The following is a 26447-nucleotide window of genomic DNA, read 5'->3' as shown; positions in this document are numbered from 1 at the left end:
GGATGTCTTTTGTTCCAGTAGTTTTTATCCATTGAAGATAGGGGTTCCATCTGTTTGTTATCGTGGTGGACTTGACCTTCCACATTGTTTCCTGTGACATGACTGCGACAATGTCCGACTGAATAAGTTCAAACAAATAACTATTCCATAGTTGTTGTTTTTATTATTATTATTATTATTATTATTATTATTATTATTATTATTATTACTACTATACCGCTTTTTATTGGTAGATCCCAGGGTGATTCGCAACAGAAAAAATACAAAATGAGAATGCAAAATACATAATAAAACAAACCAATAACCCCCTCCCACAAACACACTTTAAAAGCCATAGAATGTTAATCAGCTGAATGCCTGGTTGAAGAGAAACGTTTTCCCCTGGCGCCTAAAGATGTAATGAAGGCTGCAGGCAAGCCTCCCTGGGGAGAGGATTCCACAAACGGGGAGCCACTAACAGAAAAGGCCTGCCAAAAACTATTGATCTTAATTTAGATACTTCCTTACATTTGCCAGTGCCTTTTTGATTTTTTAGGTTTTTAGCAAAGCACAAACTTGTTTTTTACCCGCTTAACATTTGCACAAACTGTTTTATGTTGTTTTATGAGCGGGTTCTATTCATTTTATTGCTAATGCTGGTTTTATTTTCTGCCTGTACCTTGGTTGACAGACTTTCTTGTTATATCTTAAATGTTAAGTTTACTGATTTGATATTTGCTTTGGAAATGTATTTTAAATTTAAAAACAGTGTATAAAAACAGAGGTTGTAGGAACACAATAAACACAACCTGTCAGTTTCTTTCTCATTAGGGCTATACATATTTGGTTGTGTGGAGATTCTGATTTCTGATTCAAAAGTCAGAATCGAGGATTGGTAGCAATCAGTAGTAACCTGAAATAAGAAACTATAAACTCATTGAAGCCAGGAAGAATGTACTAGTAACTTTTAATATCCTCAAAAGATTGATCTCCGGTGAATTTTCACATTACATTTCCACCGCTGAAAGTTTGTTGGCCTTTCCCGATACAGTGGTGCCTCGCAAGACGAAATTAATCCGTTCCGCGAGTCTCTTCGTCTTGCGGTTTTTTCGTCTTGCGAAGCACGGCTTTTAGTGGCTATTAACGGCTTAGCGGCTTTAAGAAAAAGGAAACAAACTCACAAGAACTCGCAAGACGTTTCGTCTTGCGAAGCAAGCCCATAGGGAAATTCGTCTTGCGGAACGACTCAAAAAACGGAAAACTCTTTCGTCTTGCGCGTTTTTCATCTTGCGAGGCATTCGTCTTGCGAGGTACCACTGTATGATAAAACTAGTATTTTGCTAGTATTTTGTATGGGCTCAAATGGTCTTTGTTCTTCTCTTTCCCATCCAAAAACTTCTTATCCACTGGCTTGTTGATCTTGGAACAAAAGGAATAGGTAAATTATCCACAGCCGATGGAAAAGCCTTTGCAGATCCCGAGGTGCTTCGCAGATTGACGTCTTCGGTCAGCTGTGCGTTAGATGAGGCTGCTGCTGCGCTCACCCGAATGAGAGCTGAAAGTACAGCAAATTCAGGGCAGATGGACAAGTGAGTGTTTGCTTCACAGAGCCTGTTCTAACAGTCTTGACAGCTGTTCCTTGTGTTTCTGCGATGGCTGAAACGAAAGTGTCTGCTAAATTACCCATATTATTAATACAAATATTATTTCCTACTTGGTCCATTTGGCACTAGGGATCTCAAGGAAGAGAAAGCAGTGCACTTTGGAATAACCTTGGAACCCCCAGAAGAAGGGGTGCACAAATTTTGGCATGTCTTCATAGTCAGGCATTGTTTGGGGTCACCATCAAGGTCCACTCTGAGTCCTCTGGCACATATCTTTCATGGCTTCTGCATTCTGCAAAACCCAGCATGAAGAGAGAGAACAATCCTTTCTCTTCCCCAAGTTCTCTGCATGTGCCACAGGACTCGGCAGCAAAGGCAGGATTAATATTTCATACCAGGCATAGTGAAATACCTCTCTCTCTCTCTCTCTCTCTCCAAGTACTCTGCAAATTGCTGAGAATTGAGGGAGGAAGATGTTTGTACATTTGGGGTAGAGGTACCGTAAATACTCGAGTATAAGTCGAAGCACCTAATTTTAGCACAAAAAATTGGCAAAACTTACTGACTCGAGTATAAGCCGGTTCGGTGGTGGCGGCAGTGGAGGAGGAGGAAGGAGCAGCCCAAAAGGGATCCTTTCGGGCCACTCATCCCTCTGCCGCCTCTGCCACTCGCAGCGCCTCTCCCAACCGTGGCTCCTGTGCCTGCCCTTGCGAGAGGCGGGCGGCGGTGGCAGGACCAGTGGTGAGAAAGGGCTCCTTTCGGGCTGCTCATCCCTCCACCGCCGCCGCCGCCCGTCTCACTCAAGTATGAGACGAGGGGGGCTTTTTCAGCATAAAAAATGTGCTGAAAAAGTCGGCTTATACTCGAGTATATACGGTATGTGAAGATTGCTACTGTCAGCCCTATCCACAGGCCTAAAACTGTTAACATGATAGAATTGCTCTCTCTCTCTCTGTGTGTGTGTACGTGTATATACATATATATCACTGCACATGCAGGACCTATTTCTGCTATTTTAAAATTTCTTTTGTTGAAGATTCCAAGACTGTAGCCAATAGTATTGGTCTAGTTATTGTGAATATTTTTCAAGACGTTCATTCAAGCTTTTCCTTTGTCTTCCTGTGTACTAGACCTTTTTCTCCGAAAAGATAATGTAAGACTTTGTTTTGCTAAAGTGTTTTGTCTTGTCTTGAAAGATCCAGTGGATGAGTGCTGCATAAAAACCCCGACTTGGACTTCATTTTCCTGTCTTGTGTACAGTTTATGATTTGCCTCTTCAGTGCCTGCAAAATCTGTTTCGGACAAAAATATTTAAAGTTCAGATTGTGTTTTGAAACAATTCCTGCAGGAAGCCTTTAAGGAAAGGGTCTGAGCTAAGCTAGGTTTAAACAGTTAACAGTTGGAAGGGCCCTAGCTCCATGGTGGAGCAAGGTACCAGGTTTGGTTCAATCTCAGGCATCTTCAGGTAGAGCCTGGAATGTCCCCTGACTGAAGCCTTGGAGACAATACTGAGCTAGATGGAGCAAGGGTCTGTCTCAGTGTAAGAGAGCTTCCTGTGTTCCTTCCTAATGTGGCATATGTTTGAATACGTATTACCTAAATTAGAAGAGGTTGGCCAAAATACTTGCATTATAGTGTTTTTAGTAAGTAGCTTTTATATTCTAAGCCTCATGTGTCCCCCCCCCCCCATATTTTCACCATTACCGTGTTTTTTGCTCTATAGGATGCACCCGACCATAGGACGCACCTTGTTTTAGAGGGGGAGAACAAGAAAAAAAAATTCTCCCCCTCTCTGCTCAGTGCCCCTTCAGTGAAGCGGCAGGAGAAACGGAGCCCCTTCCATTCACCCATTCACCCATTCATTCCATTCACCCAAAGCCTCTACCTTGGAAGCCTGGAGAGTGAGAGGGGTTGGTGCGCACTGACCCCTCTCGCTCTCCAGGCATCAGTGAAGGCAACCCGAAGCGTCTGGAGCGCAGCGGGAGTTCCCTCTGGACTCTGCAGGCTTCAGGTTCCTTTCAACCTGCTCTTTGGGGCTGGCGGGGGGAAGCGCTACTTTCCCCCACCGTCAGCCCCAAAGAGCAGGTCGGGAAACAGCGCAAAGGCTGCGCGCAGCCTTGCCACTGCCCCACGAGCTTGTGGGGCTGGCGGTGGGGAGAAGTGCTGCTTCCCCCCGGCCAGCCTCAAAGATCCCTGAAGAGTTCCCTCTGGACTCTGCAGGCTTCTGGTTCCGTTTTGCTGAAGCCGGGAGAGCAAGACTCGGTGCGTGCCGACCCCTCTCGCTCTCCAGGCTTCAGCGAAAGCAACGCGAAGCCTCTGGAGCACGGAGGGAGTGCTCCCTCTGCGCTTCGGAGGCTTCACGTTGCTATCACTGAAGCCAAGGAGCCTGCATTCGCTCCATAGGATGCACACACATTTCCCCTTAATTTTTGGAGGGGGAAAAGTGTGTCCTATAGAGTGAAAAATACGGTAATAAGTTTGTGTGGATTGTTTAGTTCACCAGCAGATTTACCTTTTGTGTAAATGACTATGTTAGATTATGAGAGGTAAGAGATGATTGGAGTTCTAATTGAAAGCTACTGGAGGGCAGCAGATTGAGTAAAGTTGACCTGCAACCATAGCCAGACAGTGTACTTTTTTAGCTCCATATTTTTCCCCAAGTGGCCTAATTCATGACATGCAGCCATTCCTGATATCCAGTTCCTTGAGCCCAAGGACAGTTCCTAGCACTTTAGTTATATTGCTAATTTTGGAGGAACCATGGGCAAGTACTGTGATGACCACCATGTATCCTATAGTAATCCTCACCTTTGCTTTTTAAGGCTTACCTGTTGTATTTCAGTGTATCCAGGCGGCTTGCCAGGTCCGTATTTGATGGGGACCCAGTGCTGCCACTTCAAAGCACTAGTGTATAACCATAATTTCCTCTTTCTCTTTATAGCCGCAGCTTGGCAGAAGCTTGTTCAGAAGGTGATGTAAATGCTGTGCGAAAATTGCTAATTGAAGGGCGAAGTGTGAATGAGCACACTGAAGAAGGGGAAAGTCTTCTTTGTTTGGCTTGCTCAGCTGGATATTATGAACTTGCTCAGGTTTGTACCTTATGCTCTATTTTGGCAGAAAATGCAGAGCACTGGCATTTGACTTTTCTGGATTCATAACCCATCTTGAACGGGGAGGTGGGCATTTTTAATTTTTACACTTAAGATCCTTAAGTTCACTGGTGTTTAGAGCAGGGATAGCCAACTTCTGAATTGTTCTATTTGTTGCTATATTTGTTGTTGTTGTTGTTTAGTCGTTTAGTCGTGTCCGACTCTTCATGACCCCATGGACCAGAGCACGCCAGGCACTTCTGTCTTCCACTGCCTCCTGCAGTTTGGTCAAACTCATGCTGGTAGCTTTGATTACACTGTCCAACCATCTCGTCCTCTGTCGTCCCCTTCTCCTTGTGCCCTCAATCTTTCCCAACATCAGGGTCTTTTCCAGGGAGTCTTCTCTTCTCATGAGGTGGCCAAAGTATTGGAGCCTCAGCTTCAGGATCTGTCCTTCCAGTGAGCGCTCAGGGCTGACTTCCTTCAGAATGGAGAGGTTTGATCTTCTTGCAGTCCATGGGACTCTCAAGAGTCTCCTCCAGCACCATAATTCAGAAGCATCAATTCTTGGGCGATCAGCCTTCTTTATGGTCCAGCTCTCACTTCCATATATCACTACTGAGAAAACCATAGCTTTAACTATACGGACCTTTGTTGGCAAGGTGATGTCTCTTGTTGCTATATACCCCCCTCCAATTATTGTTTTGAAGGCTGGAGCATTCCAATTTCTCTGCATATACTTATGAATAGGGATCTGCTAACAGGTCATCTGGACTTCGTGGGTATAGATTTTGTGCACTCAGATGCTGGGATGTCATTGATTGGGGGACAGGACAGGAAAACTCATGTGCATTGTGGAATCTTTAAGGAGTATATTGGCAGCAATTCTTTGCTGTTCCCAAATGCGTACAAGATGGCAATAAAATAACTTCTGGCAAATACATGCAGAATTTCAATTCTGATTTTCCTTTCGAATCAAACAGCAAAACTCTTTCCTCACACCCTAAATTAGATGTCGGAGAGCCTCCATAAAATAATAAAAGTTGCTTTGAGCACCAAATCCAGACTACAGTCTACCAGTTGACCACCCTGTGTTCTTCAGCTGCCTGTTACAGAATACATAATCCAAAAGGGTCACCTACATTTAGAATAGGTTAGACCTGGAATTATATTGGATTTGTGGGCTGGATGTTTGTTATATTACGATTTCTGGCTTTTTTTGATTAACTGTGTTCGTTTTGCTTTCATTTTGTAAACTGATTTGAGCTGATTTTAAGATTAAAGGGGGCTAAAATTTAAGTGAGATGAGAATTAAATGAGATGCCCTCAGTTAATTTGAACATGAGGAAAGTGTAGATTTCCCTGCACCCCAGAATACAAACTCTTCCACCTTAATAATTAGTCTTTGCTTGATGTTTCAGACTTCAATAACATTTCAGCCACCTGCCCTGCAACCTTGCAATCGGTCCTTGAGCTCCAGGGACAAACTGGAGGCCACTGCGATTGCTTCCCACGAATCTGCAGCGTGGGAGGGAAGAGACCTTGTTTGTATCCTAGGGCTGCTTAGTGCCGGTATTGGCAAAGACATAACAACGTGCTCAAGGTTACTTGTGTGATAGCACACTACGTGGCAGATTGAAGGAATCATTTTCTCACAATTATCTGTATTTTTCAAAATTCTTTCCTTTATTTATTTAAAGTCCTATTTTTAAAAAAATTACCCTCTGCCTCCATTTAGTTCCTTCTTCCATCCTAAGGAGGTAGACTTCATTTTTAACATTATCATTTCATTTTAATGTTGTTTTCTATTTTCTTTACAGTTACATTTTCAAATGGTTGTCATTCCTTTTTCAGTCCTTTTTGTAAAATTATTCTTTTTCTGATTAGTTCTGCCAGTTTCCAGTTAAGTTTCCTCCCCCTGCCCCAAAAATTCTCCAAAGAAAAGTTTTGTTGCTTAGCAGTTATAGCCCACACTCTTCACTACTTCATGCTGTCTGCTGTGAGCTGTCTGGCACCGAATGCCTTCATAAGGACTCAACAGTGATGGTTAATCTTCAGGTGAACGCTGACCTATTTATACTGATTGCAGCTCTATCTGCCACTTTGATGCCTTTGGCAGGAATTGGCAGTCCTAGTTGATCTTCGGCTGCCGGTGGCGTTATGGGCAGCTTCCCGTTTAGCACTATTAATAGCGACAAAACACACTTACAAAGGACACGTTTTGGAGGTTTTTTTGAAACTGTGGTTCGGGAAAATAAAAATTGAGGGAGCCCAATGAAGGTTGGTAGACAGTGAAATGTTTTAAGGGTGTGTGTAATTGTATGTGTGTGGAATTTTGCCACCAAATTGTCAAGGCTGCTACAAAATATATGTGAGCTCTGGGCTTGCCGTCGCTGCAGCAAGGCATGTGGAAAGTATTTTACAGTGTGCACAGTGCTGAAGAGACCTACAGTGGTACCTTGGTTTACAACCGTAATCCGTTCTGGAGGTCCAGTTGTAAACCAAAACAGGTTGTAACCCAAGGTGTGCTTTCGCCAATGGGGCGTCCAAAAGAAAATTGGTTATAATCCAAAAAAAGGGACACACACTTCCGGGTTTGACATGGTTGTAATCCAAAACGGCTGTAATCCAAAACAGTTGCAAACCAAGGTACCACTGTATATTGTCCTTAAATACATATCTGCTTCCTAGTCAAATGCAAAGTCTGTATGAAAATGCTTTGTTTTGATGATGACCTGTATCAGAAATGGAGATTTCATGACCTTGATCAACCTTGATCAACTTCAGAGGCCTACCTTCACATCCCCAGTTTGCAGAGTAGACTGCAGATTCCTTTGGTTTAACAACTGCAGTCTCTTCATCCTAGAGTCTTCTCTAAGATTCTGATGGCTCCAACTGCTGTAGGTTGGTTCCTAATCTACTCTTTTTCTGTGAAGAAATTTCTAAAGGACATTGCTTTGACCATCTTTGCTTGAGTAGAGTCACTGTTTCCTATCTCTGTCTCTTCTTCACCTCTACCAGAATGATGATCTTGTGTCAAGACTTTCCATTTCACGTGAAATGGAGTTTTGCACACACGGGCAAACATTACCCCTAGGACTCCTAGGATTCCAGGTTCAGTCACAGTCCATTGAACTCAATCACTTGAAGGATCAATATGACACTTGAACCCAGGAATTCCAGTAGAGAAACCCTCAAATGAGGTGATCACAACAGATGTCAACCAAGTGAATGGAGTGCTCACTGCAAAAGCACTTGGGCTGTTAGATCCCCCCCCCCAAAAAAAGAGAAGAATATTAACATTCTGGAGCGTTCATAATGTTACCTTTCCCTTTAGCCAGTTCATCTTCTGTAACCCAAGGGAAGTTCATTAGTTTTTGCTGATATTGTCCAAGGTTGCTTCAGTCTTTCCTACGTTTTTCACTAATTTGGTCTGCTCCTTAACCTTTTTTTTCCTTTCTTTGAAACAGTGGGGTGCTTTGCCAACTATGACTGGGGTTTGAGGTGAGAGGCCCCATTTCCTCTGGATACAGAAAATGGGGGGCTGTTTTCATTGCCCTGATCGACAAGCTTATCCGAGGACTTGGTGCCATTTGCCTTGATAAGAACAGAATTTCACAGAAAAGTCCCAATAATTTCTGGGTTTTGTGGGCCTTTTTTGCAGTTGAAAAATCCGCTTCAGTGTTGGGGTCATAGCTGCAAAACGCAATAGAAGTATTTTGCCTTGTCAGAAAGCATTACCCTGAATAGGATTAGTTTTCATATTAGATATATAGCACAGAATATAGGTGTAGTCACTGCTTCTCTGCCCTTGCAACGCCCAGTCATATGTATGCATATAAGGGCAAGGTTTGCAAAGCTTATAGGGGATCAAATTTGAATTTTTGTGTGGCAAAAATAAAAAGGAACAAATTCAGTCATCGCTGAATTAGCCATAGAATGGGATGAGAAAGAAATTGGAAATTGGAGAGGAAATCGTGGGATTGCTTGTCTAGATCTTTCTGGAGGTGGGGGCAACCACCACTGTACTTTAATAATGTTGTCATTCCTGCGATGCAAACACTGCAGCAGCTGCTCCTTCTGCCCTGGGAAACAGTTTGTGTAACGTAATGTAGCCAAAACACTGCATAATTGAAGCACAAACATGCTAATATACCTTCTTGTTGTTTAGTCATGTCCGACTCTTTGTGACCCCATGGACCAGAGCACTCCAGGCACTCCTGTCTTCCACTGCCTCCCGCAGTTTGGTCAAACTCATGCTGGTAGCTTCGAGAACACTGTCCAACCATCTCGTCCTCTGTCGTCCCCTTCTCCTTGTGCCCGCCATCTTTCCCAACATCAGGGTCTTTTCCAGGGAGTCTTCTCTTCTCATGAGGCGGCCAAAGTATTGGAGCCTCAGCTTCAGGATCTGTCCTTCCAGTGAGCACTCAGGGCTGATTTCCTTCAGAATGGAGAGGTTTGATCTTCTTGCAGTCCATGGGACTCTCAAGAGTCTCCTCCAGCACCATAATTCAGAAGCATCAATTCTTCGGCGATCAGCCATCTTTATGGTCCAGCTCTCACTTCCATACATCACTACTGGGAAAACCATAGCTTTTACTATACAGACCTTTGTCAGCAAGGTCTCTGCTTTTTAAGATGCTGTCTAGGTTTGTCATCGCTTTTCTCCCAAGAAGCAGGAGTCTTTTAATTTCATGTCTGCTATCACCATCTGTAGTCATCATGGAACCCATATATACCTACTGTACATTTTATGTTTGAAGGTTCTTGCATAGATTATTTTACAAGACACAGTAAGCACCCAAGAATGGCACCTAACTGAACCAGTCCCTTCTACCTCACCAGCTTTTTGTTCTCTCCGTCAACAGGTTCTCCTGGCAATGCATGCAAATGTTGAAGACAGAGGCATCAAAGGAGATGTAACACCTTTAATGGCTGCTGCTAATGGAGGACATGTCAAAATGGTCAAATTGCTGCTAGCTCATGGCGCTGACGTGAACGCACAGTCTTCAACAGGTAATGAACGTGTTACAATTAAATGTAAACGGAACGTGTCGCAACCTGGAAGCTGTACCGCATTTCTTAAATGAAGGAGTTCAGTATTTTGCTGGCTATTCAATATTATACCAGTTGGGGGAATTTCCTCAGTGCTAACTTATCTCCAATCTGAAGAATTTTGGCAGTGATTGGTTGGCACTAGAGTGCAGGCAACAGAGACGTTGCCACACTGGAGCAAGGAGGTGTTTCAAAAAGAAGTGAGTGCAGAGAAAGGGGAAGGGAATTTAATGCACTGTTCTCCCTCATCTGGGTCAAGAAGACATTATTTTTAAGTTTGGCAGAAAACAATGCAAAACAACTAGGTGAAGTTGGGATGTAAAGAGTGTACAGGGATGCTATGCTAGCAGTTTCTCTGGAGAGCTGGCAACTTTGGTTCCGATGCTGGCAACTTTTCAATTTCAATTCATTGCCCTCCCCTTTTTTGTTGTTGCAAAAACTGCACACACAAAAAACAGACATTGTATGATCACATCAGGGTACACACTGGCCCCGTTTGCACTAATTTAATCTGTGGCTCAATGTGAATGAGCAACAAGCTAGGGTAAGGTTACCAGATTTTTTTCAAAGAACTTTTTTTTTTTGGAAAAGAGGAAAAAAATAGTATTTTTAAAAAGGGGTTTTAAAAAATAAATAAATTAAGAAGTAATATCTTCTCTTCTGTGGTCTTCCCTGTCACGCGGCCTTCCTCTCTTGGAGCGCTAGCTGCCATGGAGTAGTCTCAGGTCAGGCCTGGGCTCGGCCATGTGTCCTTGCCTTCCTGGTGCTCTCCTAACCTTCCTCCTCAGCTGCGCAACAAGGTCGGGGCTCCCTCTTTTTTCTCCTTCCTCTTCCTCTCTCTCCCTTCTCCTTCTCCTCTCCTCCTCTATGCCTCGGCTCTGGGGTTTTCCTGGCCTGGGAGCGCTGCTGGGCAGTCAGCCGCACTCAATTTGGGTCGTGGGGTGTGTGTGTGACAGTGGTTCCCCTAGTTGATGCGCTAGATGTCCCCGGTTCCCCCTTGGCAGTGGCAGCGGAAGCTCTGGCTGGCTCTGGCCGGCTTCAGGAGCTGCTCGCTGCTGTGGTGCCCACCATTTTGCCTCGCCAGAAGTCCCCATATGATGTGTCTTGTGCCCTTGAAGTAATCACGCAACATTCATTCCCTTCTACTAAATCTACAACACTTAAAATATAAATCCAGGGACATTAAATGAAATCCGGGGACATTCCAGGGATGGATTTTGTCCGGGGACAGATTTGTAAATCTCGGGACTGTCCCCAGGAAACGGGGATGTCTGTTTTGAATAAACATCCACAAAGTTAATAGTTGAATATATGATAGATAAGGCAACAATATGTACAATTTTATAATATGCAGAGGATAATCTGCAAAGAAATCAGGGAGGGGAGCTGAGGGAAGTCCTTGTAGGGGGAGAGGGAGGGAGGAAAAAGGGGGGAAATAGTGTAATTGATTACCGTATTTTTTGCTCTATAAGACGCACCAGACCATAAGATGCACCTAGTTTTTGGAGGAGGAAAACAGGGAAAAAAATATTCTGAATCTCAGAAGCCAGAACAACAAGAGGGATCGCTGCGCAGCGAAAGCAGCGATCCCTGTTGCTGTTCTGGCTTCTGGGATAGCTGCGCAGCCTGCATTCGCTCCATAGGACGCACACACATTTCCCCTTACTTTTTAGGAGGGAAAAAGTGAGTCTTATAGAGCAAAAAATACGGTATTTGGATTGATAATTTGTTCTGTTGAAATTGTTTGATAAAAATATATTTTTTTAAAAAAGGAAACGGGGACGTCTGGTAACCATAAGCTAGGGGCTACTGCTCAAAAGTTCCTGAGTTGCTCATTGCCCATTCCTGCTGCCATGCCAGGGAGGTAACAAACCAATATGTGGGAAGTGAGCAGCCAAGCCTTTCAGATGCATATTCTTGCTAGTTAGCATGAGGAGGGGCTGTATTTCTGATAGACAGATACTCAGGCCACGGAAACACAATTGTTAGGGAGGGCTCAGTGTCGTGTCATTTCCCCTCCTCTCCTGGAGAAGGAGGAGCAGAGAGTACTTTCTGTTCTTCTTTCTTCATCTGACCAGTGATGGATGCAGACATGCCTCTGCTTGCTGCAGCTCCAGGCACATGCCTGAAGCTGATTATACTGTAGACATAAGTATGTTGCCTGCATAGCTTTCACTGCTACTGCTGCTGTGAACCGCTGCATGAATACAAAGTAAGTAAATCTTATTTTAAAATTTACTTTACCTGTCGTGGTCTGATTCTTCATTAAGCGGGGAAGAAGGGGGAAGCCAGCTTTCTTCGTTAGGTGAACTCGCTGGAAAAGAGGCTTTGCAGCCCAATTCCTGTGCTTCTAATTTTGCTGCCAAGGATGGGATTTTGAAACGCTGTTTAACCCACACATGTGGGGGCATGGAGGGATAAATTGCAATGAATTTCCTCTCCTACCCATTAAAACTCATCCCACACAGTCATGGCTTTACGTCATTTGCAGACTAACCTTGAAAAGAAGCCAAAAACAAACTTTGAGCAAACCAGCTCAAACGGCTTCATATAGTTTACATACAGTGAGTTAACAGTGACCTCCAGATTCACATTCTTTATCTGAAAATGTAAAGTGCTTCACATTATTTTTCTTAATAAGTGATGTGTGCATTCACTTCATTTCACACCAATTAGTTTCCTTCCTGCTGTCTTTCTGTCATATGAGAAATAGTGAAATGTCTCTAGTTATCTTTTTTTTCTAGCTTAACTTACAATTGAAACCACTTATTGCACTATTTGTTGTTACCCTTTGTTTCAACCAGTTGCGTTTCATGTTACGGTTCCCTTTAGTCTGTTTTTCTCAAGCTTTCTTGAGAGGGTGTCTTGTGGGACTAGGTTAAAGGCCTTCAACTTGCTTTCTTTTTCAAAGAAGAAAACTTGGTTGCATTGGTACAACTTACTCCATATTTTCCCAAAGATAGAAGCCATATTTTCCTTCTGTGTAGCCTTCTCCAGTTATCTGGAAGGTACTCTCTAATTCTTCTTAGCCCTCTATGAGTTTTCATTTCTGATAACTAGTTCTTTTTCCAGCAAACACTTCCAAAAATTTTGGGTTGAATAAAAAAAACTGGGACTGAGGCAAGATGTGCTTGGCAAGATTTGGGACACTTTACCACCAGGCACGCCCAAACTCGGCCCTCCGGATGTTTTGGGACTACAACTCCCATCATCCCTAGCTAACAGGGCCAGTGATCAGGGATGATGGGAACTGTAGTCCCAAAACATCTGGAGGGCCGAGTTTGGGGATGCCTGCTACCACTTTACTCTTAAGAGAAATGACCATGAAAACAAGCGTCGGTTTATTATCATTACTGGGACACATTTACTACTCACTTCTCTGAGAGCTCAGGGTGGCTTAAAACAGAATTATCAATAATAAAATCCTTATAATACAGTAACAATAAAACTTCGTCTCATTTATACATCAGTCAGACCTTCACAATAATATACAGTGTCCAACGCCTGCTTGAAAACAACAATTTTGCAGTATCTTACATTGCAGTATCTTACAAAAGGCTGTGCCACTGTCAAGAAGATTTTGGGCTGCCAGCGTGGGATCTGAACCTGGGCCGCCTTGACTATTCTCAATTCATGTTGAGAATGACAGAAATTCAGGATTGTCCCTGTGGCAAGGGCTTCATTGCTTATACAGTGGTGCCCCGCAAGACGAATGCCTCGCAAGACGGAAAACTCGCTAGACGAAAGAGTTTTCCGTTTTGGAGGTGCTTCGCAAAACGAATCTCCTATGGGCTTGCTTCGCAAGACGAAAATGTCTTGCGAGTTCCTGCGGGGGTTTTTTTCCTCCCCCCCTTTTTCTAAGCCGCTAAGCCGCTTATCAGCTGATCCGATAAGCTGATAAGCCGCTAAAAGCCGCTAATAGCGCTAATAGCGCTAATCCTCTAATCCGTCAATGGGCTTGTTTCGCAAGACAAAAAAACCGCTAGACGAAGAGAATCACAGAACGGATTCTTTTCGTCTTGCGAGGCACCACTGTAATTAGTACCCTGAAACTCACAGGAGAGCCAGTGCTGCCACCAATGAATTAATGATCTATTGTTGCTTTTTTCAATCCGGAATTCTTGGGTCACGTAAAAGTTACCTCCGGATAACACACTTGTTGTATGGTGGTGTTTTTTTGCAAAAAGGCCAATCAAACACTCAGCTTTTATATTGCAGTTTAAAGGGTTCAAAGTGCTTCACATACCTCCTCTCTCTTGGCGGCAGTCTTATTATTATTTCCTTATCTCAGATGAGGTCTGAGGGAGAGTGGACTTTCTCTGGACCGCTAATGAGCGGAAAGATTGGAATTTAGGAGTTCCAATCTCATAGCTCAGCTTCTTGGCTGCAAGACCACCTGTTTTCTCACGAAAGCTCCATGGAGTATAGGTGCAGGTGGCTAGCTCTAATACGAATTTGGGGGATAAGAGAGGATTATCCAAACTGACTTCAATGTATTTTCTTTTCTGAAATTAGGGAACACAGCACTCACGTATGCCTGTGCTGGAGGCTATGTAGATGTGGTCAAGGCCCTGTTGGAGTCGGGTGCTAGTATTGAGGACCATAACGAAAATGGCCACACTCCTCTCATGGAAGCTGGGAGCGCTGGGCATGTGGAAGTTGCCAGAGTTCTGCTGGAAAACGGAGCTGGAATCAATACGCATTCCAATGAATTTAAGGAAAGTGCACTAACACTGGCTTGCTATAAAGGTACAGTATCTCAACTAAAGCCTTTCATTGATAAAAACTGACATCACTCTTCTGCGGGGCTTGCAAAGCCCCTCAGTCAACTTACGTTATTAGGATTGAATTTGGAGATCTTAATTCTCATTTGCTTCTGCACTTTTGGTTCAAACTAATAAAGAGAGAGAGAATGTAAATGGTTTTAATTTCTGACCTAAACCATCGGAATCCAGCCCTACCTTTGTTCAATGTTCAGCAGTTTTCATTACTCCCCAGCCCCCCTCCAAAAAAAACCACACCTACTTAAATTACACATGTTCAGTACTGGAACATGCTGCAAAATAACAGGGGCTGTTGTATTGAACATTGTGTAGTGTTCAGTAGTCATGCTATACTTTTGTTCTTTTCTGCTAAGGAGAGAGGTGCAGGTCTTTCCAGAGCTGAAAACAGGTTGAAGCAGTGGAGGACTTTCAAAAGCAGATTATTAACATTAAAATTATTAATATTTCAATTTTAAGCTGTGAAATATAGTGCCCCATGGAAAGAAAACCGCCAAAGATTTGAGGCTATAAAAAAACCCTATTTTCTGCAAGATTCACAAAGGAAGAAACTTTGAAGCTTTGTGTTCCTTTGTCATTTTCTTAGTTTTTTTCAATGAAGTCATCCTGTTAGTGCAAGGACTTACACCTGCGGAATGGAGTGCCCTCTCATCTCCCTGTGCACAGCCTAATCCAGGCATAGGCAAATTCCGGCCCTCCAGATGTTTGGGACTACAATTCCCATCATCCCTGACCACTGGTCCTGTTAGCTAGGGATGATGGGGATTGTAGTCACAAACATCTGGAGGGCCGGAGTTTGCCTATGCCTGGCCTAATCTGTTCTGGTGGAGCGCCCAACCCTTCAGGGCAGATTTTCTTTAGGAGAGGAAGAAGAAGTCCTGTTGCAGAAGCCCTAGCACTGATAGGACGACATTGTTGGATACAATCTTTTTCACTTTTCCAGGTTTTGTTCCTGGTTTCACTTTTGAGATTTGAAAGCTATTTTTATTGCAGCATTTCAGTGAGTGTCAATATGGACAAAGCCACTGTTTTGGGTATTGTTCATCCACCTTCCCTTGATTTTAGTAGTTTCAAGAGCAAATAGAAATTAACATTTTAGAGAGATTTTGTTTGGATTTGTATTCTGCTGTTTCTCCACGGCTTATAGCAGGGGCGGCCAACTCCCAAGAGACTGCGGTCTACTTTCAGAATTAAAATCTGGCAGTTATCTGCCCCCGTTTTTTTAGGGGTCTGTTTTGGGGGTGGGAGGAAGGCAATGGGAGTTTGGGGTTAAGTCACTCACAAAAACATCACTATGGATTAAAACAGCCACAAGGAGGGATCTCCGTCTTCCCTTCCTGAGTTCTAATAACAATGGAGGGCAGGAGAAGAGTCAGATTTAACAGTGCACAGGAAAGGGAGCCAGAGATCGACTGTGATCTACCAAAACATTGCAGGTTTCTACTAACACATCGCGATCGCCCTGTTGGACACCCCTGGTTTATAGCAATATGAACACTTTCTCTCCCCCGCCCCCACAAAAAAAGAAAAGTGTTGCACCGCTAAAGAGAAAACAATATCTTTCCGAAATCATCATTGGATACCAATAAACCTTTGCTGCGTTTTGTTTTATTAAAATGTGTGTTTGTCTGTGTTTCAGGCCATTTAGAAATGGTGAGATTTCTGCTGGAAGCAGGTGCAGACCAGGAGCATAAAACAGATGAAATGCACACTGCATTAATGGAGGCATGCATGGTAAGAATCATAGAATCACAGAATCATAGAGTTGGAAGAGACACAAGGGCCATCGAGTCCAACCCCCTGCCAAGCAGGAAACACCATCAGAGCACTCCTGACATATGGTTGTCAAGCCTCTGCTTAAAGACCTCCAAAGTAGGAGACTCCACCACACTCCTTGGCAGCAAATTCCACTGTCAAACAGCTCTTACTGTCAGGAAGTTCTTCCTAATGTGGAATCTTCTTTCTTGTAGTTTGGATCCATTGCTCCGTGTCCGCTTCTCTGGAGCAGCAGAAAACAACCTTTCTCCCTCCTCTATGTGACATCCTTTTATATATTTGAACATGGCTATCATATGACCCCTTAACCTCCTCTTCTCCAGGCTAAACATGCCCAGCTCCCTTAGCCGTTCCTCATAAGGCATCGTTTCCAGGCCTTTGACCATTTTGGTTGCCCTCCTCTGGACACGTTCCAGTTTGTCAGTGTCCTTCTTGAATTGTGGTGCCCAGAACTGGACACAGTACTCCAGGTGAGGTCTGACCAGAGCAGAATACAGTGGCACTATTACTTCCCTTGATCTAGATGCTATACTCCTATTGATGAGGCCCAGAATTGCATTGGCTTTTTTAGCTGCCGCGTCACACTGTTGGCTCATGTCAAGTTTGTGGTCAACCAAGACTCCTAGATCCTTTTCACATTTACTGCTCTCAAGCCAGGTGTCACCCATCTTGTATTTGTGCCTCTCATTTTTTTTGCCCAAGTGCAATACTTTACATTTCTCCCTGTTAAAATTCATAAGAAGTACAGTAGAAATCGGCCTGCTTTTGTGCCTCGATTTTTGATATAAAGCTGCTTCTCCCGAAATTGATAGGAGGGGAAGACTTGACCTCACGCTGTTCACCAGACAGACAGACGTGTATTTTATCTGATGACATACAACCTATGTTGATCTTGTCTGAAGGCAGAAATTTTGCTAGTGAGGCATTCCTCTTCCACAGCACGAGTCATTTGTGGGACTCAAACTCTTACTGGCTGGGTAGAGATGTGCTGCCTAGGTTCTGTTCCCAAGTAATTTTTGCACTTGTTAGACAAGGCAATATTACAATACATGTACATCAGATCATGACTCGGGATGCGTAACACATAACACGTGAAAAAACAATCCCCAGAAAGAACTATGAATATGAAATATAACTACAGCGGGGAGTCTAATCTTAAAATTCATGAGCTAAATTCTCACTGTGCGTGAAACTCAAAACTTAGCAGGAGACCAGTCAGTTTTGCTTTAAAACAGTAAGAAATAAATAAATGTTGATATGTATACTAGGGGCTGCCACCCCTGCTCATTCCACTTACCAGCCCCACCAAACCCTCCACCCTTTTGCCACCTTCTTCCCCTCAACCTGACCAACTCCTTTCCCTTTATACTTTCCCCCCTTCTCCCCTATCCCTTCACAGCTCAGAGAAACCTCCAATCCGTTTTAAAGGAGGGTGGGAAGCGCTTCAGAGAATGGTTTGGCAAACCGCTCTCTGAAGCTCCTCCCACAGTCTTTTAAAGACTGGTCCAACAAAGTTTTAACGGGGTGGGGGGTCATTTTAGAAAGCAATTACGCAAACTGCTCTCTGAAGCTCCCCCCTCCTTTATGCTTTTAAAATTGCTTGCTTTTTTATTTAACTGCTTTTGTGATTCGCCTCCCCCTTTAAGAACTGCAGGAATTGAAAGACGCATTGGCTGGCTTCACAGTTTTTCCAATATTGTGATTTTTGCATAGTGTGCATGCAGACACCCCCCCAAGGATTCGCAATATATCACCAGGTCAAAAATTATGAAAACGATATCATAATATGGGCTTCTAACCGGTTCTTGACAAAATAATAATAATAATAATAATAATAATAATAATAATAATAATAATAATAATAATAATTTATTTATATCCCACCCTCCCCAGCCAAAGCCGGGCTCAGAGCGGCTAACAACAAAAAAAGTAACACAGCATTCTAAAATCAATTCATTCTAAAATCTATTCAAAATCAAATCAATGGCAACCATTGGGCTAGAGTTCTGTGAGGATTACCAAAGGCTGTGCCTTGGCCAAAGGCCTGGTGGAACAGCTCTGTCTTGCGGGCCCTGCAGAAAGATGTCAAGTCCTGCAGGGCCCTTGTCTCTTGTGACAGTGTTCCATCAGATCGGGGCCACGGCCAAAAAGGCCCTGGCTCTGGTTGAGGCCAGCCTAACCTCCCAGTGGCCCAGGACCTCCAAGATGTTTTTGTTTGAAGACCGTAAGGTCCTCCGTGGGGCATACAAGGAGAGGCGGTCCCATAGGTACGAGGGTCCTAGGCTGCATAGGGCTTTAAAGGTCAAAACCAGCACCTTAAACCTGATCCTGTACTCCACTGGGAGCCAGTGCAGCTGGCATAGCACCGGGTGAAAGTGATCCCACGGCGAGGACCCTGTAAGGAGTCTCACCGCTGTATTCTGTACCCGCTGGAGTTTCTGGGTCAGTCTCGAGGGCTCTACTGCCCAGGCTTGCACCCCAGAGAGGTCACTTTCCTGCAGCTAACACGGCCATTTGACTTCACTCCCAGAGGTGCACTCCATTGTCTCTTGAGACAGATGGATGCCAGCAACAGTTTTCGAAAACCTGAACCTGCCGCTGTCTGCCAACTGTGCTCTGCAAAGCTTTGTATAACTGCCTCACTTAGTGGTGTGAAGTAAGTTAGTGTGAGTGAAGGAGTTCTTCATCCAGAGCTCGCGTAGTTAACCTTTTATTTATTTGTCTGTTTTTGCTTTCTAGGATGGGCATGTGGAAGTTGCAAGGCTGCTCCTTGATAGTGGTGCCCAAGTGAACATGCCTGCTGATTCCTTCGAGTCTCCATTAACTCTGGCAGCCTGTGGTGGACACGTAGAGCTGGCTGCCTTATTAATAGAGCGAGGGGCTAACCTGGAAGAGGTGAACGATGAAGGCTACACGCCATTGATGGAAGCAGCCCGAGAGGGTCACGAGGAGATGGTGGCATTACTCCTAGGTCAAGGTAACTGTAACAGTATACAGTGGTACCTCTGGTTGCGAACGGGATCCGTTCCAGAGGCCCATTCACAACCTGAAAAGAATGCAACCCGCGTCTGCGCATGTGCGGGTCGTGATTCACAGCTTATGTGTGTGACGTCATTTCTCGCGTCTGCACATGCGCGAGTGGTGAAACCCGGAAGTAACCCTTTCCGGTACTTCTGGGTCGCCGCGGGAGGCAACCTGAAAAAATGTACAGTGGTATCTCAGGTTACATACGCTTCAGGTTACACACTCCGCTAACCCAGAAATAGTGCTTCAGGTTAAGAACTTTGCTTCGGGATAAGAACAGAAATCGTGATCCGGCGACGCGGCGGCAGCAGCAGGCCCCATTAGCTAAAGTGGTGCTTTAGGTTAAGAACAGTTTCAGGTTAAGAACAGACCTCCGGAACGAATTAAATACTTAACCTGAGGTACCACTGTATCATGAAGCAAATGTAACATGAGGTATGACTGTAACAAGTACGCTAATAGCGGCACTGAAAACTTCTGAATGTCCTGAACTGTATATTTTAGGAAGCAACTTTTCAAGTCTGAATTGTTCTGCCCATTTTTCCTATTTAACTTGTACTGCACATTCTATAAAAGCTCCCTTTTCAAAATGTAGCATGTTGACTCCAGGGAATGCCAACCTTCCTATGAGTTCTGTTAATACCTTACATGTCAATCACAGCAGAAAATACATTCCTTAGAAGGTCACCTTAGAAAGTCTGTATTCTCTTAATAGGTGCATTTGGCAGACTCATATACTGGAGTACAGTGGTACCTTGGGTTACAAACACCTCATGTTACAAACACTTCGGGTTACAGACTCTGCTAACCCAGAAGTAGTACCTCAGGTTAAGAACTTTACCTCAGGATGGGAACAGAAATCGCGCGGCGGCAGCAGTGGGAGGCCCCATTAGCTAAAGTGGTACCTCAGGTTAAGAACGGTTTCAGGTTAAGAACGGACCTCCGGAACGAATTAAGTACATAGCCAGAGGTACCACTATAATTGTAAAGAATCATGTAATTGTAAAGATCATGAGATCTTGAAAAACTACCAGTCAATAACCTGAGGAAAATTTATCTTAATTGATTTAGTAATTCATCTTGCAAAAGACTTGATATCCGTGTACAAATATTGTCTCTCTTTCTGTGCTGTTTTCTAAGCTTAATTTCCATTGGTATGTTTCTTTCTGGAAGGAGCCAACATCAATGCCCAGACAGAAGAGACCCAAGAAACTGCCTTAACTTTAGCGTGCTGTGGAGGCTTTCTGGAAGTGGCTGATTTTCTTATCAAAGCGGGAGCTGATATAGAGCTTGGCTGCTCAACGCCTTTGATGGAAGCTGCTCAGGAGGGTCACTTGGAGCTAGTTAAATACTTATTAGCTGCAGGTATGGAATTGTTCCCTTTGCACACATTTCTTCATGTTTATAATTGAAAACTTATTCTTAAAGCAGTACTGTCACGGGGCTGCTGCGTGTGTTTTAGTAGTCAATGCAAATCCAAGCACCCTAATACAGTGGTGCCCCGCAAGACGAATGCCTCGCAAGACGGAAAACTCGCTAGACGAAAGAGTTTTCCGTTTTGGAGGTGCTTCGCAAAACGAATCTCCTATGGGCTTGCTTCGCAAGATGAAAATGTCTTGCGAGTTCCTGCGGTTTTTCCCCCCTTGCCCCCCCCTTTTCTAAGCCGCTAAGCCGCTTATCAGCTGATCCGATAAGCCGATAAGCCGCTAAAAGCCGCTAATAGCACTAATCCGCTAATCCGTCAATGGGCTTGCTTCGCAAGACGAAAAAGCCGCTAGACGCAGAGAATCACAGAACGGATTCTTTTCGTCTTGCGAGGCACCACTGTACTTGGCTATTTTGAAATGTGATGAAATGTCTTGCTGGAGGGTGAGGCACTTGCATATTTTCTAAGCTTATTGTACTTGTTTCAGGAGCCAACGTGCATGCAACAACAGCAACAGGAGACACAGCGCTGACATACGCCTGTGAGAATGGCCATACCGATGTAGCAGATGTGTTGCTTCAAGCAGACGCTGATCTGGTAAGCTGCCAGTAGAAGCTTTGAGCTTTTCTTACATTGTGTAAGGACCCTATTGGACTTGGTTATATTGGTCCATCCCAACCCTCACTTCTCCCAAGTATTGGCAAATAACAAAGTATAATTAAACGGATTAGAGGAAAGTTGCTCTGGAAGGGTGGGGAGAGGAATGAATGAAGATTGCCATCTATTTCCTTCTAGTTCCTTCCTTTGGTGGGGAGCCTCCACTGGTTCCCAGTTGCTTCCTTGAATAGAAGGAGGCCTTCCATTTGTGAAGGGGCAAATCTTGATCTAACCCAGCAAATTTAGTTTTGAAAGTGTAGAAATTTTCCATTGCAGTTAACGGATTATTAAACACTGCACTTTCAAATTTGAGCATAACTATTAGGTAAAACAACTCTGAAAAATAGAGGTTGCATGACAAACATTTTAAAAACAACAACAACTAGGAATTTCTGATTTCCAAGTTGGATTCTATTTCTCCTTTCCCCCAGGAACATGAATCTGAAGGGGGAAGAACACCTTTAATGAAAGCTGCAAGAGCCGGTCATGTCTGTACTGTTCAGTTCTTAATTAGCAAGGGTAAGTTTGAATAATGTTTCACCTTTTTAAGGATTTTCAGGTGTTTGTTTAATAGCCCAGCAGTTCACAGAATCACAATTGAGCAAAGTATAATTTCATAGATTTGAGTCTTCCAGAAATTAAGGGTGAAATTAATTTCTTTCACTTGCCTGTGATTCAGTTGAGGAAGAAAAATTGTCGTATATGCTCATGCTTTTTCTTCTGTGTCAGACTTGCGTCTCCTTCAGTTACTTACATGACCCAGTGTGGCCTTGAATAATGGAAAAGAGTTCAAATTCCACTTAGCCTTGAAGCTTAGTGGGTAGATAGATCACTATTCATAGGGTGGTTGTGAGAATAAAATGGAATAAGCTTCTTGGTTATGTGATTTGGGTGCAAATGTGATGAACATATTGCAACACAGTGTGCAATTCCAAAGAAATGTACAACTTTTAATCAGCCTTGATAGTAAATAGTCATGGTATAGGAGCCGCCACAGACGGATATGGTTTTTTCGGGGATAGGGATGAGATTGGAATCCAGCCCCTTATAGGAGGAGATCAGTGGGAAGGGTCTAACCTTAGAAGCAAAGGTGTGATTTAGAATACAAATTACTCTTCATCTTCTTTCTATGCTTTATGCCAGGAGCAAATGTGAATAGGACCACAGCTAACAATGACCATACAGTATTGTCTCTTGCCTGTGCTGGAGGCCACCTGTCGGTTGTGGAGTTGCTGTTAGCTCATGGAGCTGATCCTACGCACAGACTGAAGGTATGCAGTGTTTTACTTTCCATATTTTGTAGTGTGTGTGTTTGTGTTTTAGGGCAATAAACCAGTGTAACAGTGTGTGGTGCTGTGGTCTAAACCCCAGAGCCTAGGACTTGCTGATCAGAACATCGGCGGTTCGAATCCCCGCAACAGGGTGAGCTCCCGTTGCTCGGTCCCTGCTCCTGCCAACCTAGCAGTTCAAAAGCACGTCAAAGTGCAAGTAGATAAATAGTTACCGCTCCAGCGGGGAGGTAAACGGTGTTTCCTTGCACTGCTCTGGTTCGCCAGAAGTGGCTTAGTCCTGCTGGCCACATGACTTGGAAGCTGTATGCCAGCTTCCTCGGCCAGTAAAGTGAGATGAGCGCCGCAACCCCAGAGTCGGCCACGACTAGACCTAATGGTCAGGGGTCCCTTTACCTTTAACAGTGGGGAATATAGCAAAATGACTTGATCATACAGTTTGGGTATTTTTCATCTACAAATGGGTTTTGCATCAAGGTTCCCTCTATTTTATATTGGGGGGGATCTGTAAGAAACATAGGAAAAAAATTGGCTGTTATGCTATTTTTATATTCATCTCTGAATTCAACTTCCTAGTAAACTTTCTGTCCACTATATCATTTACAGGCAGCCTGGGAATCTTGCTTAAAGAAGCCAAAAACTGATTAAAGCGTGGGCAGGAGCCAAAATAAATTCGTTAAATACTAGTTAAATTTACTCTTTTAAACATTAAGAGTAATTAAAAACAATTTAAATGTTTTGTAAAATGTTAGATATCATGTAACATACCGTTTTTTGGGTTTTTTTAGAATTCAAAACCAAAATACATCTTTCAGTGTGGCTCCTTATTTTAACCCATGATTTCTTTCCAGGATGGTTCAACCATGCTAATAGAAGCCGCTAAGGGTGGTCATACCAGTGTGGTTTGTTACCTGTTGGACTACCCTAACAATCTGCTTTCTGCTCCTCCGCCCGAGTCCACCCAGCTGACTCCTCCATCTCACGATTTAAATAGGGTAAGTTTTAAAGCGGCAGCATGCTTGCCCCCTTTTAAAATGTTTTAGGGTCAATTTCTTAATGATGAATTTATTGCCTCTCTTCTGAAAAGTAAGTGTTGTAGTCATCAGATACTGTAGAAGTCCCGGTAATCTTCAGTGAGAAACTGCTAAAATTCAAAGGAAATACTGCCGTCTTTTGTTAGATGTAGTTTAATCCTTGCCTTCCAGATCTGCAAGAAAACTATTACAGAGGACTCTTTGCTTGGAAAGAATATTTTGCTTATCACTTGGTTGGGCTTACTTGTGCCTCTAGTGGACCAAGACAGGAGCATCTTTTACAGGAAATAGGCTGGCCCCTCTTCAGCTTTTGCTCCTTCAACAAAACAGTCACATTCTCCTTTGGCTCCTCTTAATCCTTCACCTTGGCTTGGCAATTTACTTCTTCTGTGATTCAGTCTTTTTACGGGTCTTTTTCTGTATTTTCTAAAAATAAAAAAAGATTAGAATCCTTCCTTTCCCTCCTTTCCACGGACTGGCTTCTAGGACAAGCAGCCCGTCTACAATTTTTTTCATGTTTGGGCAAAGCAGTGAATGATCTCCCCATCCCAGGGAGCATTGGATCGTCCTCCATAGGGTGGGGGCAGTATACTGAGACCTACCGCCCCACAGGCTTTAATTTTCAGCCCTTACGGAGGCAGCTTCAGCTGGGGTGGATTCCTGGAGACATGTCCAGGCAGCACTCGTCAAGATATGGGCCATTCCCTGCCCAGACTCCCAAGCCACAAAAGCATCCCACCAACGCTCCCAAGCAGGCCAGATTAGGCCTTTTGGGGCCAATGGCTTCCCCATAACAGTTGCGTGTAGCATTCCTTTCACTACTGGAGCTCATATCCTCCCTTATATGGAGAGATGGCAGCCTTGGCCCCACAGAAAGCCCCAATGGATGATAATGGAGCCTAGCAGCTCAGAAAGGCCTCATGCAAAACATGCACTTTCAAGGGTCTACTATTACCACAGTGGACAGGCAGGAAAGGAGGACGAGCAGGTTACAGACAGCAAGACAGAATGAAGGAATACAGGCCAAAACAACAACAATCCTGGAACAAAACATGTTTTTCTCCGAAGGGACAGCAGGGGACAGGTTCAGCACCTCCAACCTTCACCAAGAACCCTCAAAACCACCAAAGGCTCCATCAGCGATAAAGTGTGTGTGTGTGTGTGTGTGTGTGTGTGTGTGTGTGTGTGTGTGGCTTTCAAGCATTCATACATAGTTGGCACCACTCAACGATGGATCAGTGGCTTCTGCATATCATCTACGGTTGCTGCAAAGAATTCAGTTATCCCATCACTCACTTTGCCTCACCCTCCAAATGCCAGATTGGTGTGTGTGTGTGTGTGTGTGTACAGCATCTCATCAACATGGCAGCAATAGATCCAGTACCCTCAGAAGAACACTCATCAGGTGTCTACTCAGACTTCTTTGTAGTTCCCAAGAAAGACCATAAAGCCTAGAAGGCAATACTTGATCAGAAGGATCTCAACTGCTGGGTGATCGGAATTTTCTGGATGGAATCCCTAGCCTCCATCAAGCAGTCTCTTCATCTCAACAACTTCATGACATCCATAGACTTACAGGATGCATACCTGCATATCCTATTAATCCCAAGTACCACAAGTATCTCCAGTTCTTCATAGACCTGCACCATTACCAATTCATAGCCCTTCTGTTTGGATTGGCCTCATTTTCAAGAGTCTTCATGAAGATAATGGTTGCCCTGGTAGCTCACCTCCACCAACAGGGCAACCACAACTACCAGTACTTCGACAACCTCCTCATCCATTCTCCAACCATGAGCCAGGTAGCCCGCCATCTTCAGGGCATTTTGAAGATCCTTCAAACTCACAGATTCATCATCAGCCAGGAAGAGCCATTTCCTCCATATGTAGTTCCTTATACATCTTTGTGCACTGATAAATGCCACCTGTCTCCTGAAAGGATCATCAAGATCAAGGCAGCAGCCATGTTCCTTATATCTTCCAAAAGGATGGGCACCACGTTATTGGTTTGTATCCTGGGCCTATGCATGTCAGCCTCACAAGTCTCCCAGTGGACCAAACTTCAAGTGAGACACTCCAGTGGTTCTTTCTACCACAGCAGTGGTTGATCAGTCACATGATCTCAGTCCCTGCCTAAGAGAGACCATGTGCTGTTGGAGCAGGGATAGCAACCTCTGAAAAGGAACCCAATTCAGAGATTCCCCAAAGACAACCATAACATCAGACACTGCCAGCCTGCAGGGCTGTGGAGCACATTGTGAGAGGCAACTGGTCTAGGTGGACTGGACACCTGTTGAGTCACAGCACAGCATCAACTGACTTGAACTTTAGCATGGCTGGCCACTTAGCACAGCTGGCCACTTAGCACTTCTTCCACAGCATGCCTCTGTCTCACATCTTAATCAGAACGGACAACACAAGTGTTTGCTCCTATGTCAACGGGGAAGGCTGGACCAAAGCAGCGGATTGGTAACAGGAAACAACATTATACCTGCTCTGGGTTTGAGAACTCCCTTCTCAGCGGAACACATGTCATGGATGTCCAACACGCAAGCTGACTGGTTGAACCACACCAGACTGAACCCAGGGAAATGGACACTACACAATGCATTGTTTCGACAATTTCAGTAAGTCCTTGGTCCATTAGATATAGACCTCTTAGCCTTCAAGGTGAACCACCAGCTTCCTTACCACTACTCAAGGTTCAAGGATCCAGGAGTGGAAGCCTGGGTC

At 44.0% G+C, this 26447-nt stretch overlaps 1 protein-coding gene across 5 annotated transcripts in view; it reads left to right on the top strand.

The window, feature by feature from the left end:
* The window catches only part of ANKRD17 (ankyrin repeat domain 17), a 107122-nt gene that overhangs the window by 41115 nt on the left and 39560 nt on the right, over positions 1-26447 (top strand). For all 5 annotated transcript variants that reach the window (XM_081165999.1, XM_081166001.1, XM_081165998.1 and 2 more), the window contains exons 3-13: positions 1412-1568; positions 4525-4672; positions 9541-9688; positions 14243-14476; positions 16148-16242; positions 19024-19261; positions 20482-20673; positions 21222-21331; positions 21823-21910; positions 22535-22662; positions 23532-23675. In XM_081165999.1, the coding sequence (XP_081022125.1) occupies positions 1412-1568; positions 4525-4672; positions 9541-9688; positions 14243-14476; positions 16148-16242; positions 19024-19261; positions 20482-20673; positions 21222-21331; positions 21823-21910; positions 22535-22662; positions 23532-23675 (1682 nt within the window). The remainder of the gene's footprint in view (positions 1-1411; positions 1569-4524; positions 4673-9540; positions 9689-14242; positions 14477-16147; positions 16243-19023; positions 19262-20481; positions 20674-21221; positions 21332-21822; positions 21911-22534; positions 22663-23531; positions 23676-26447) is intronic.

This window comes from Podarcis bocagei, assembly GCF_964188305.1.
Source record: "Podarcis bocagei genome assembly, chromosome: 13".
In the NCBI taxonomy this organism is placed as follows: Eukaryota; Metazoa; Chordata; class Lepidosauria; order Squamata; family Lacertidae; genus Podarcis; species Podarcis bocagei.
Note: the sequence above shows the minus strand (reverse complement) of the source record. Positions and strands in the feature narration are given on the sequence as shown.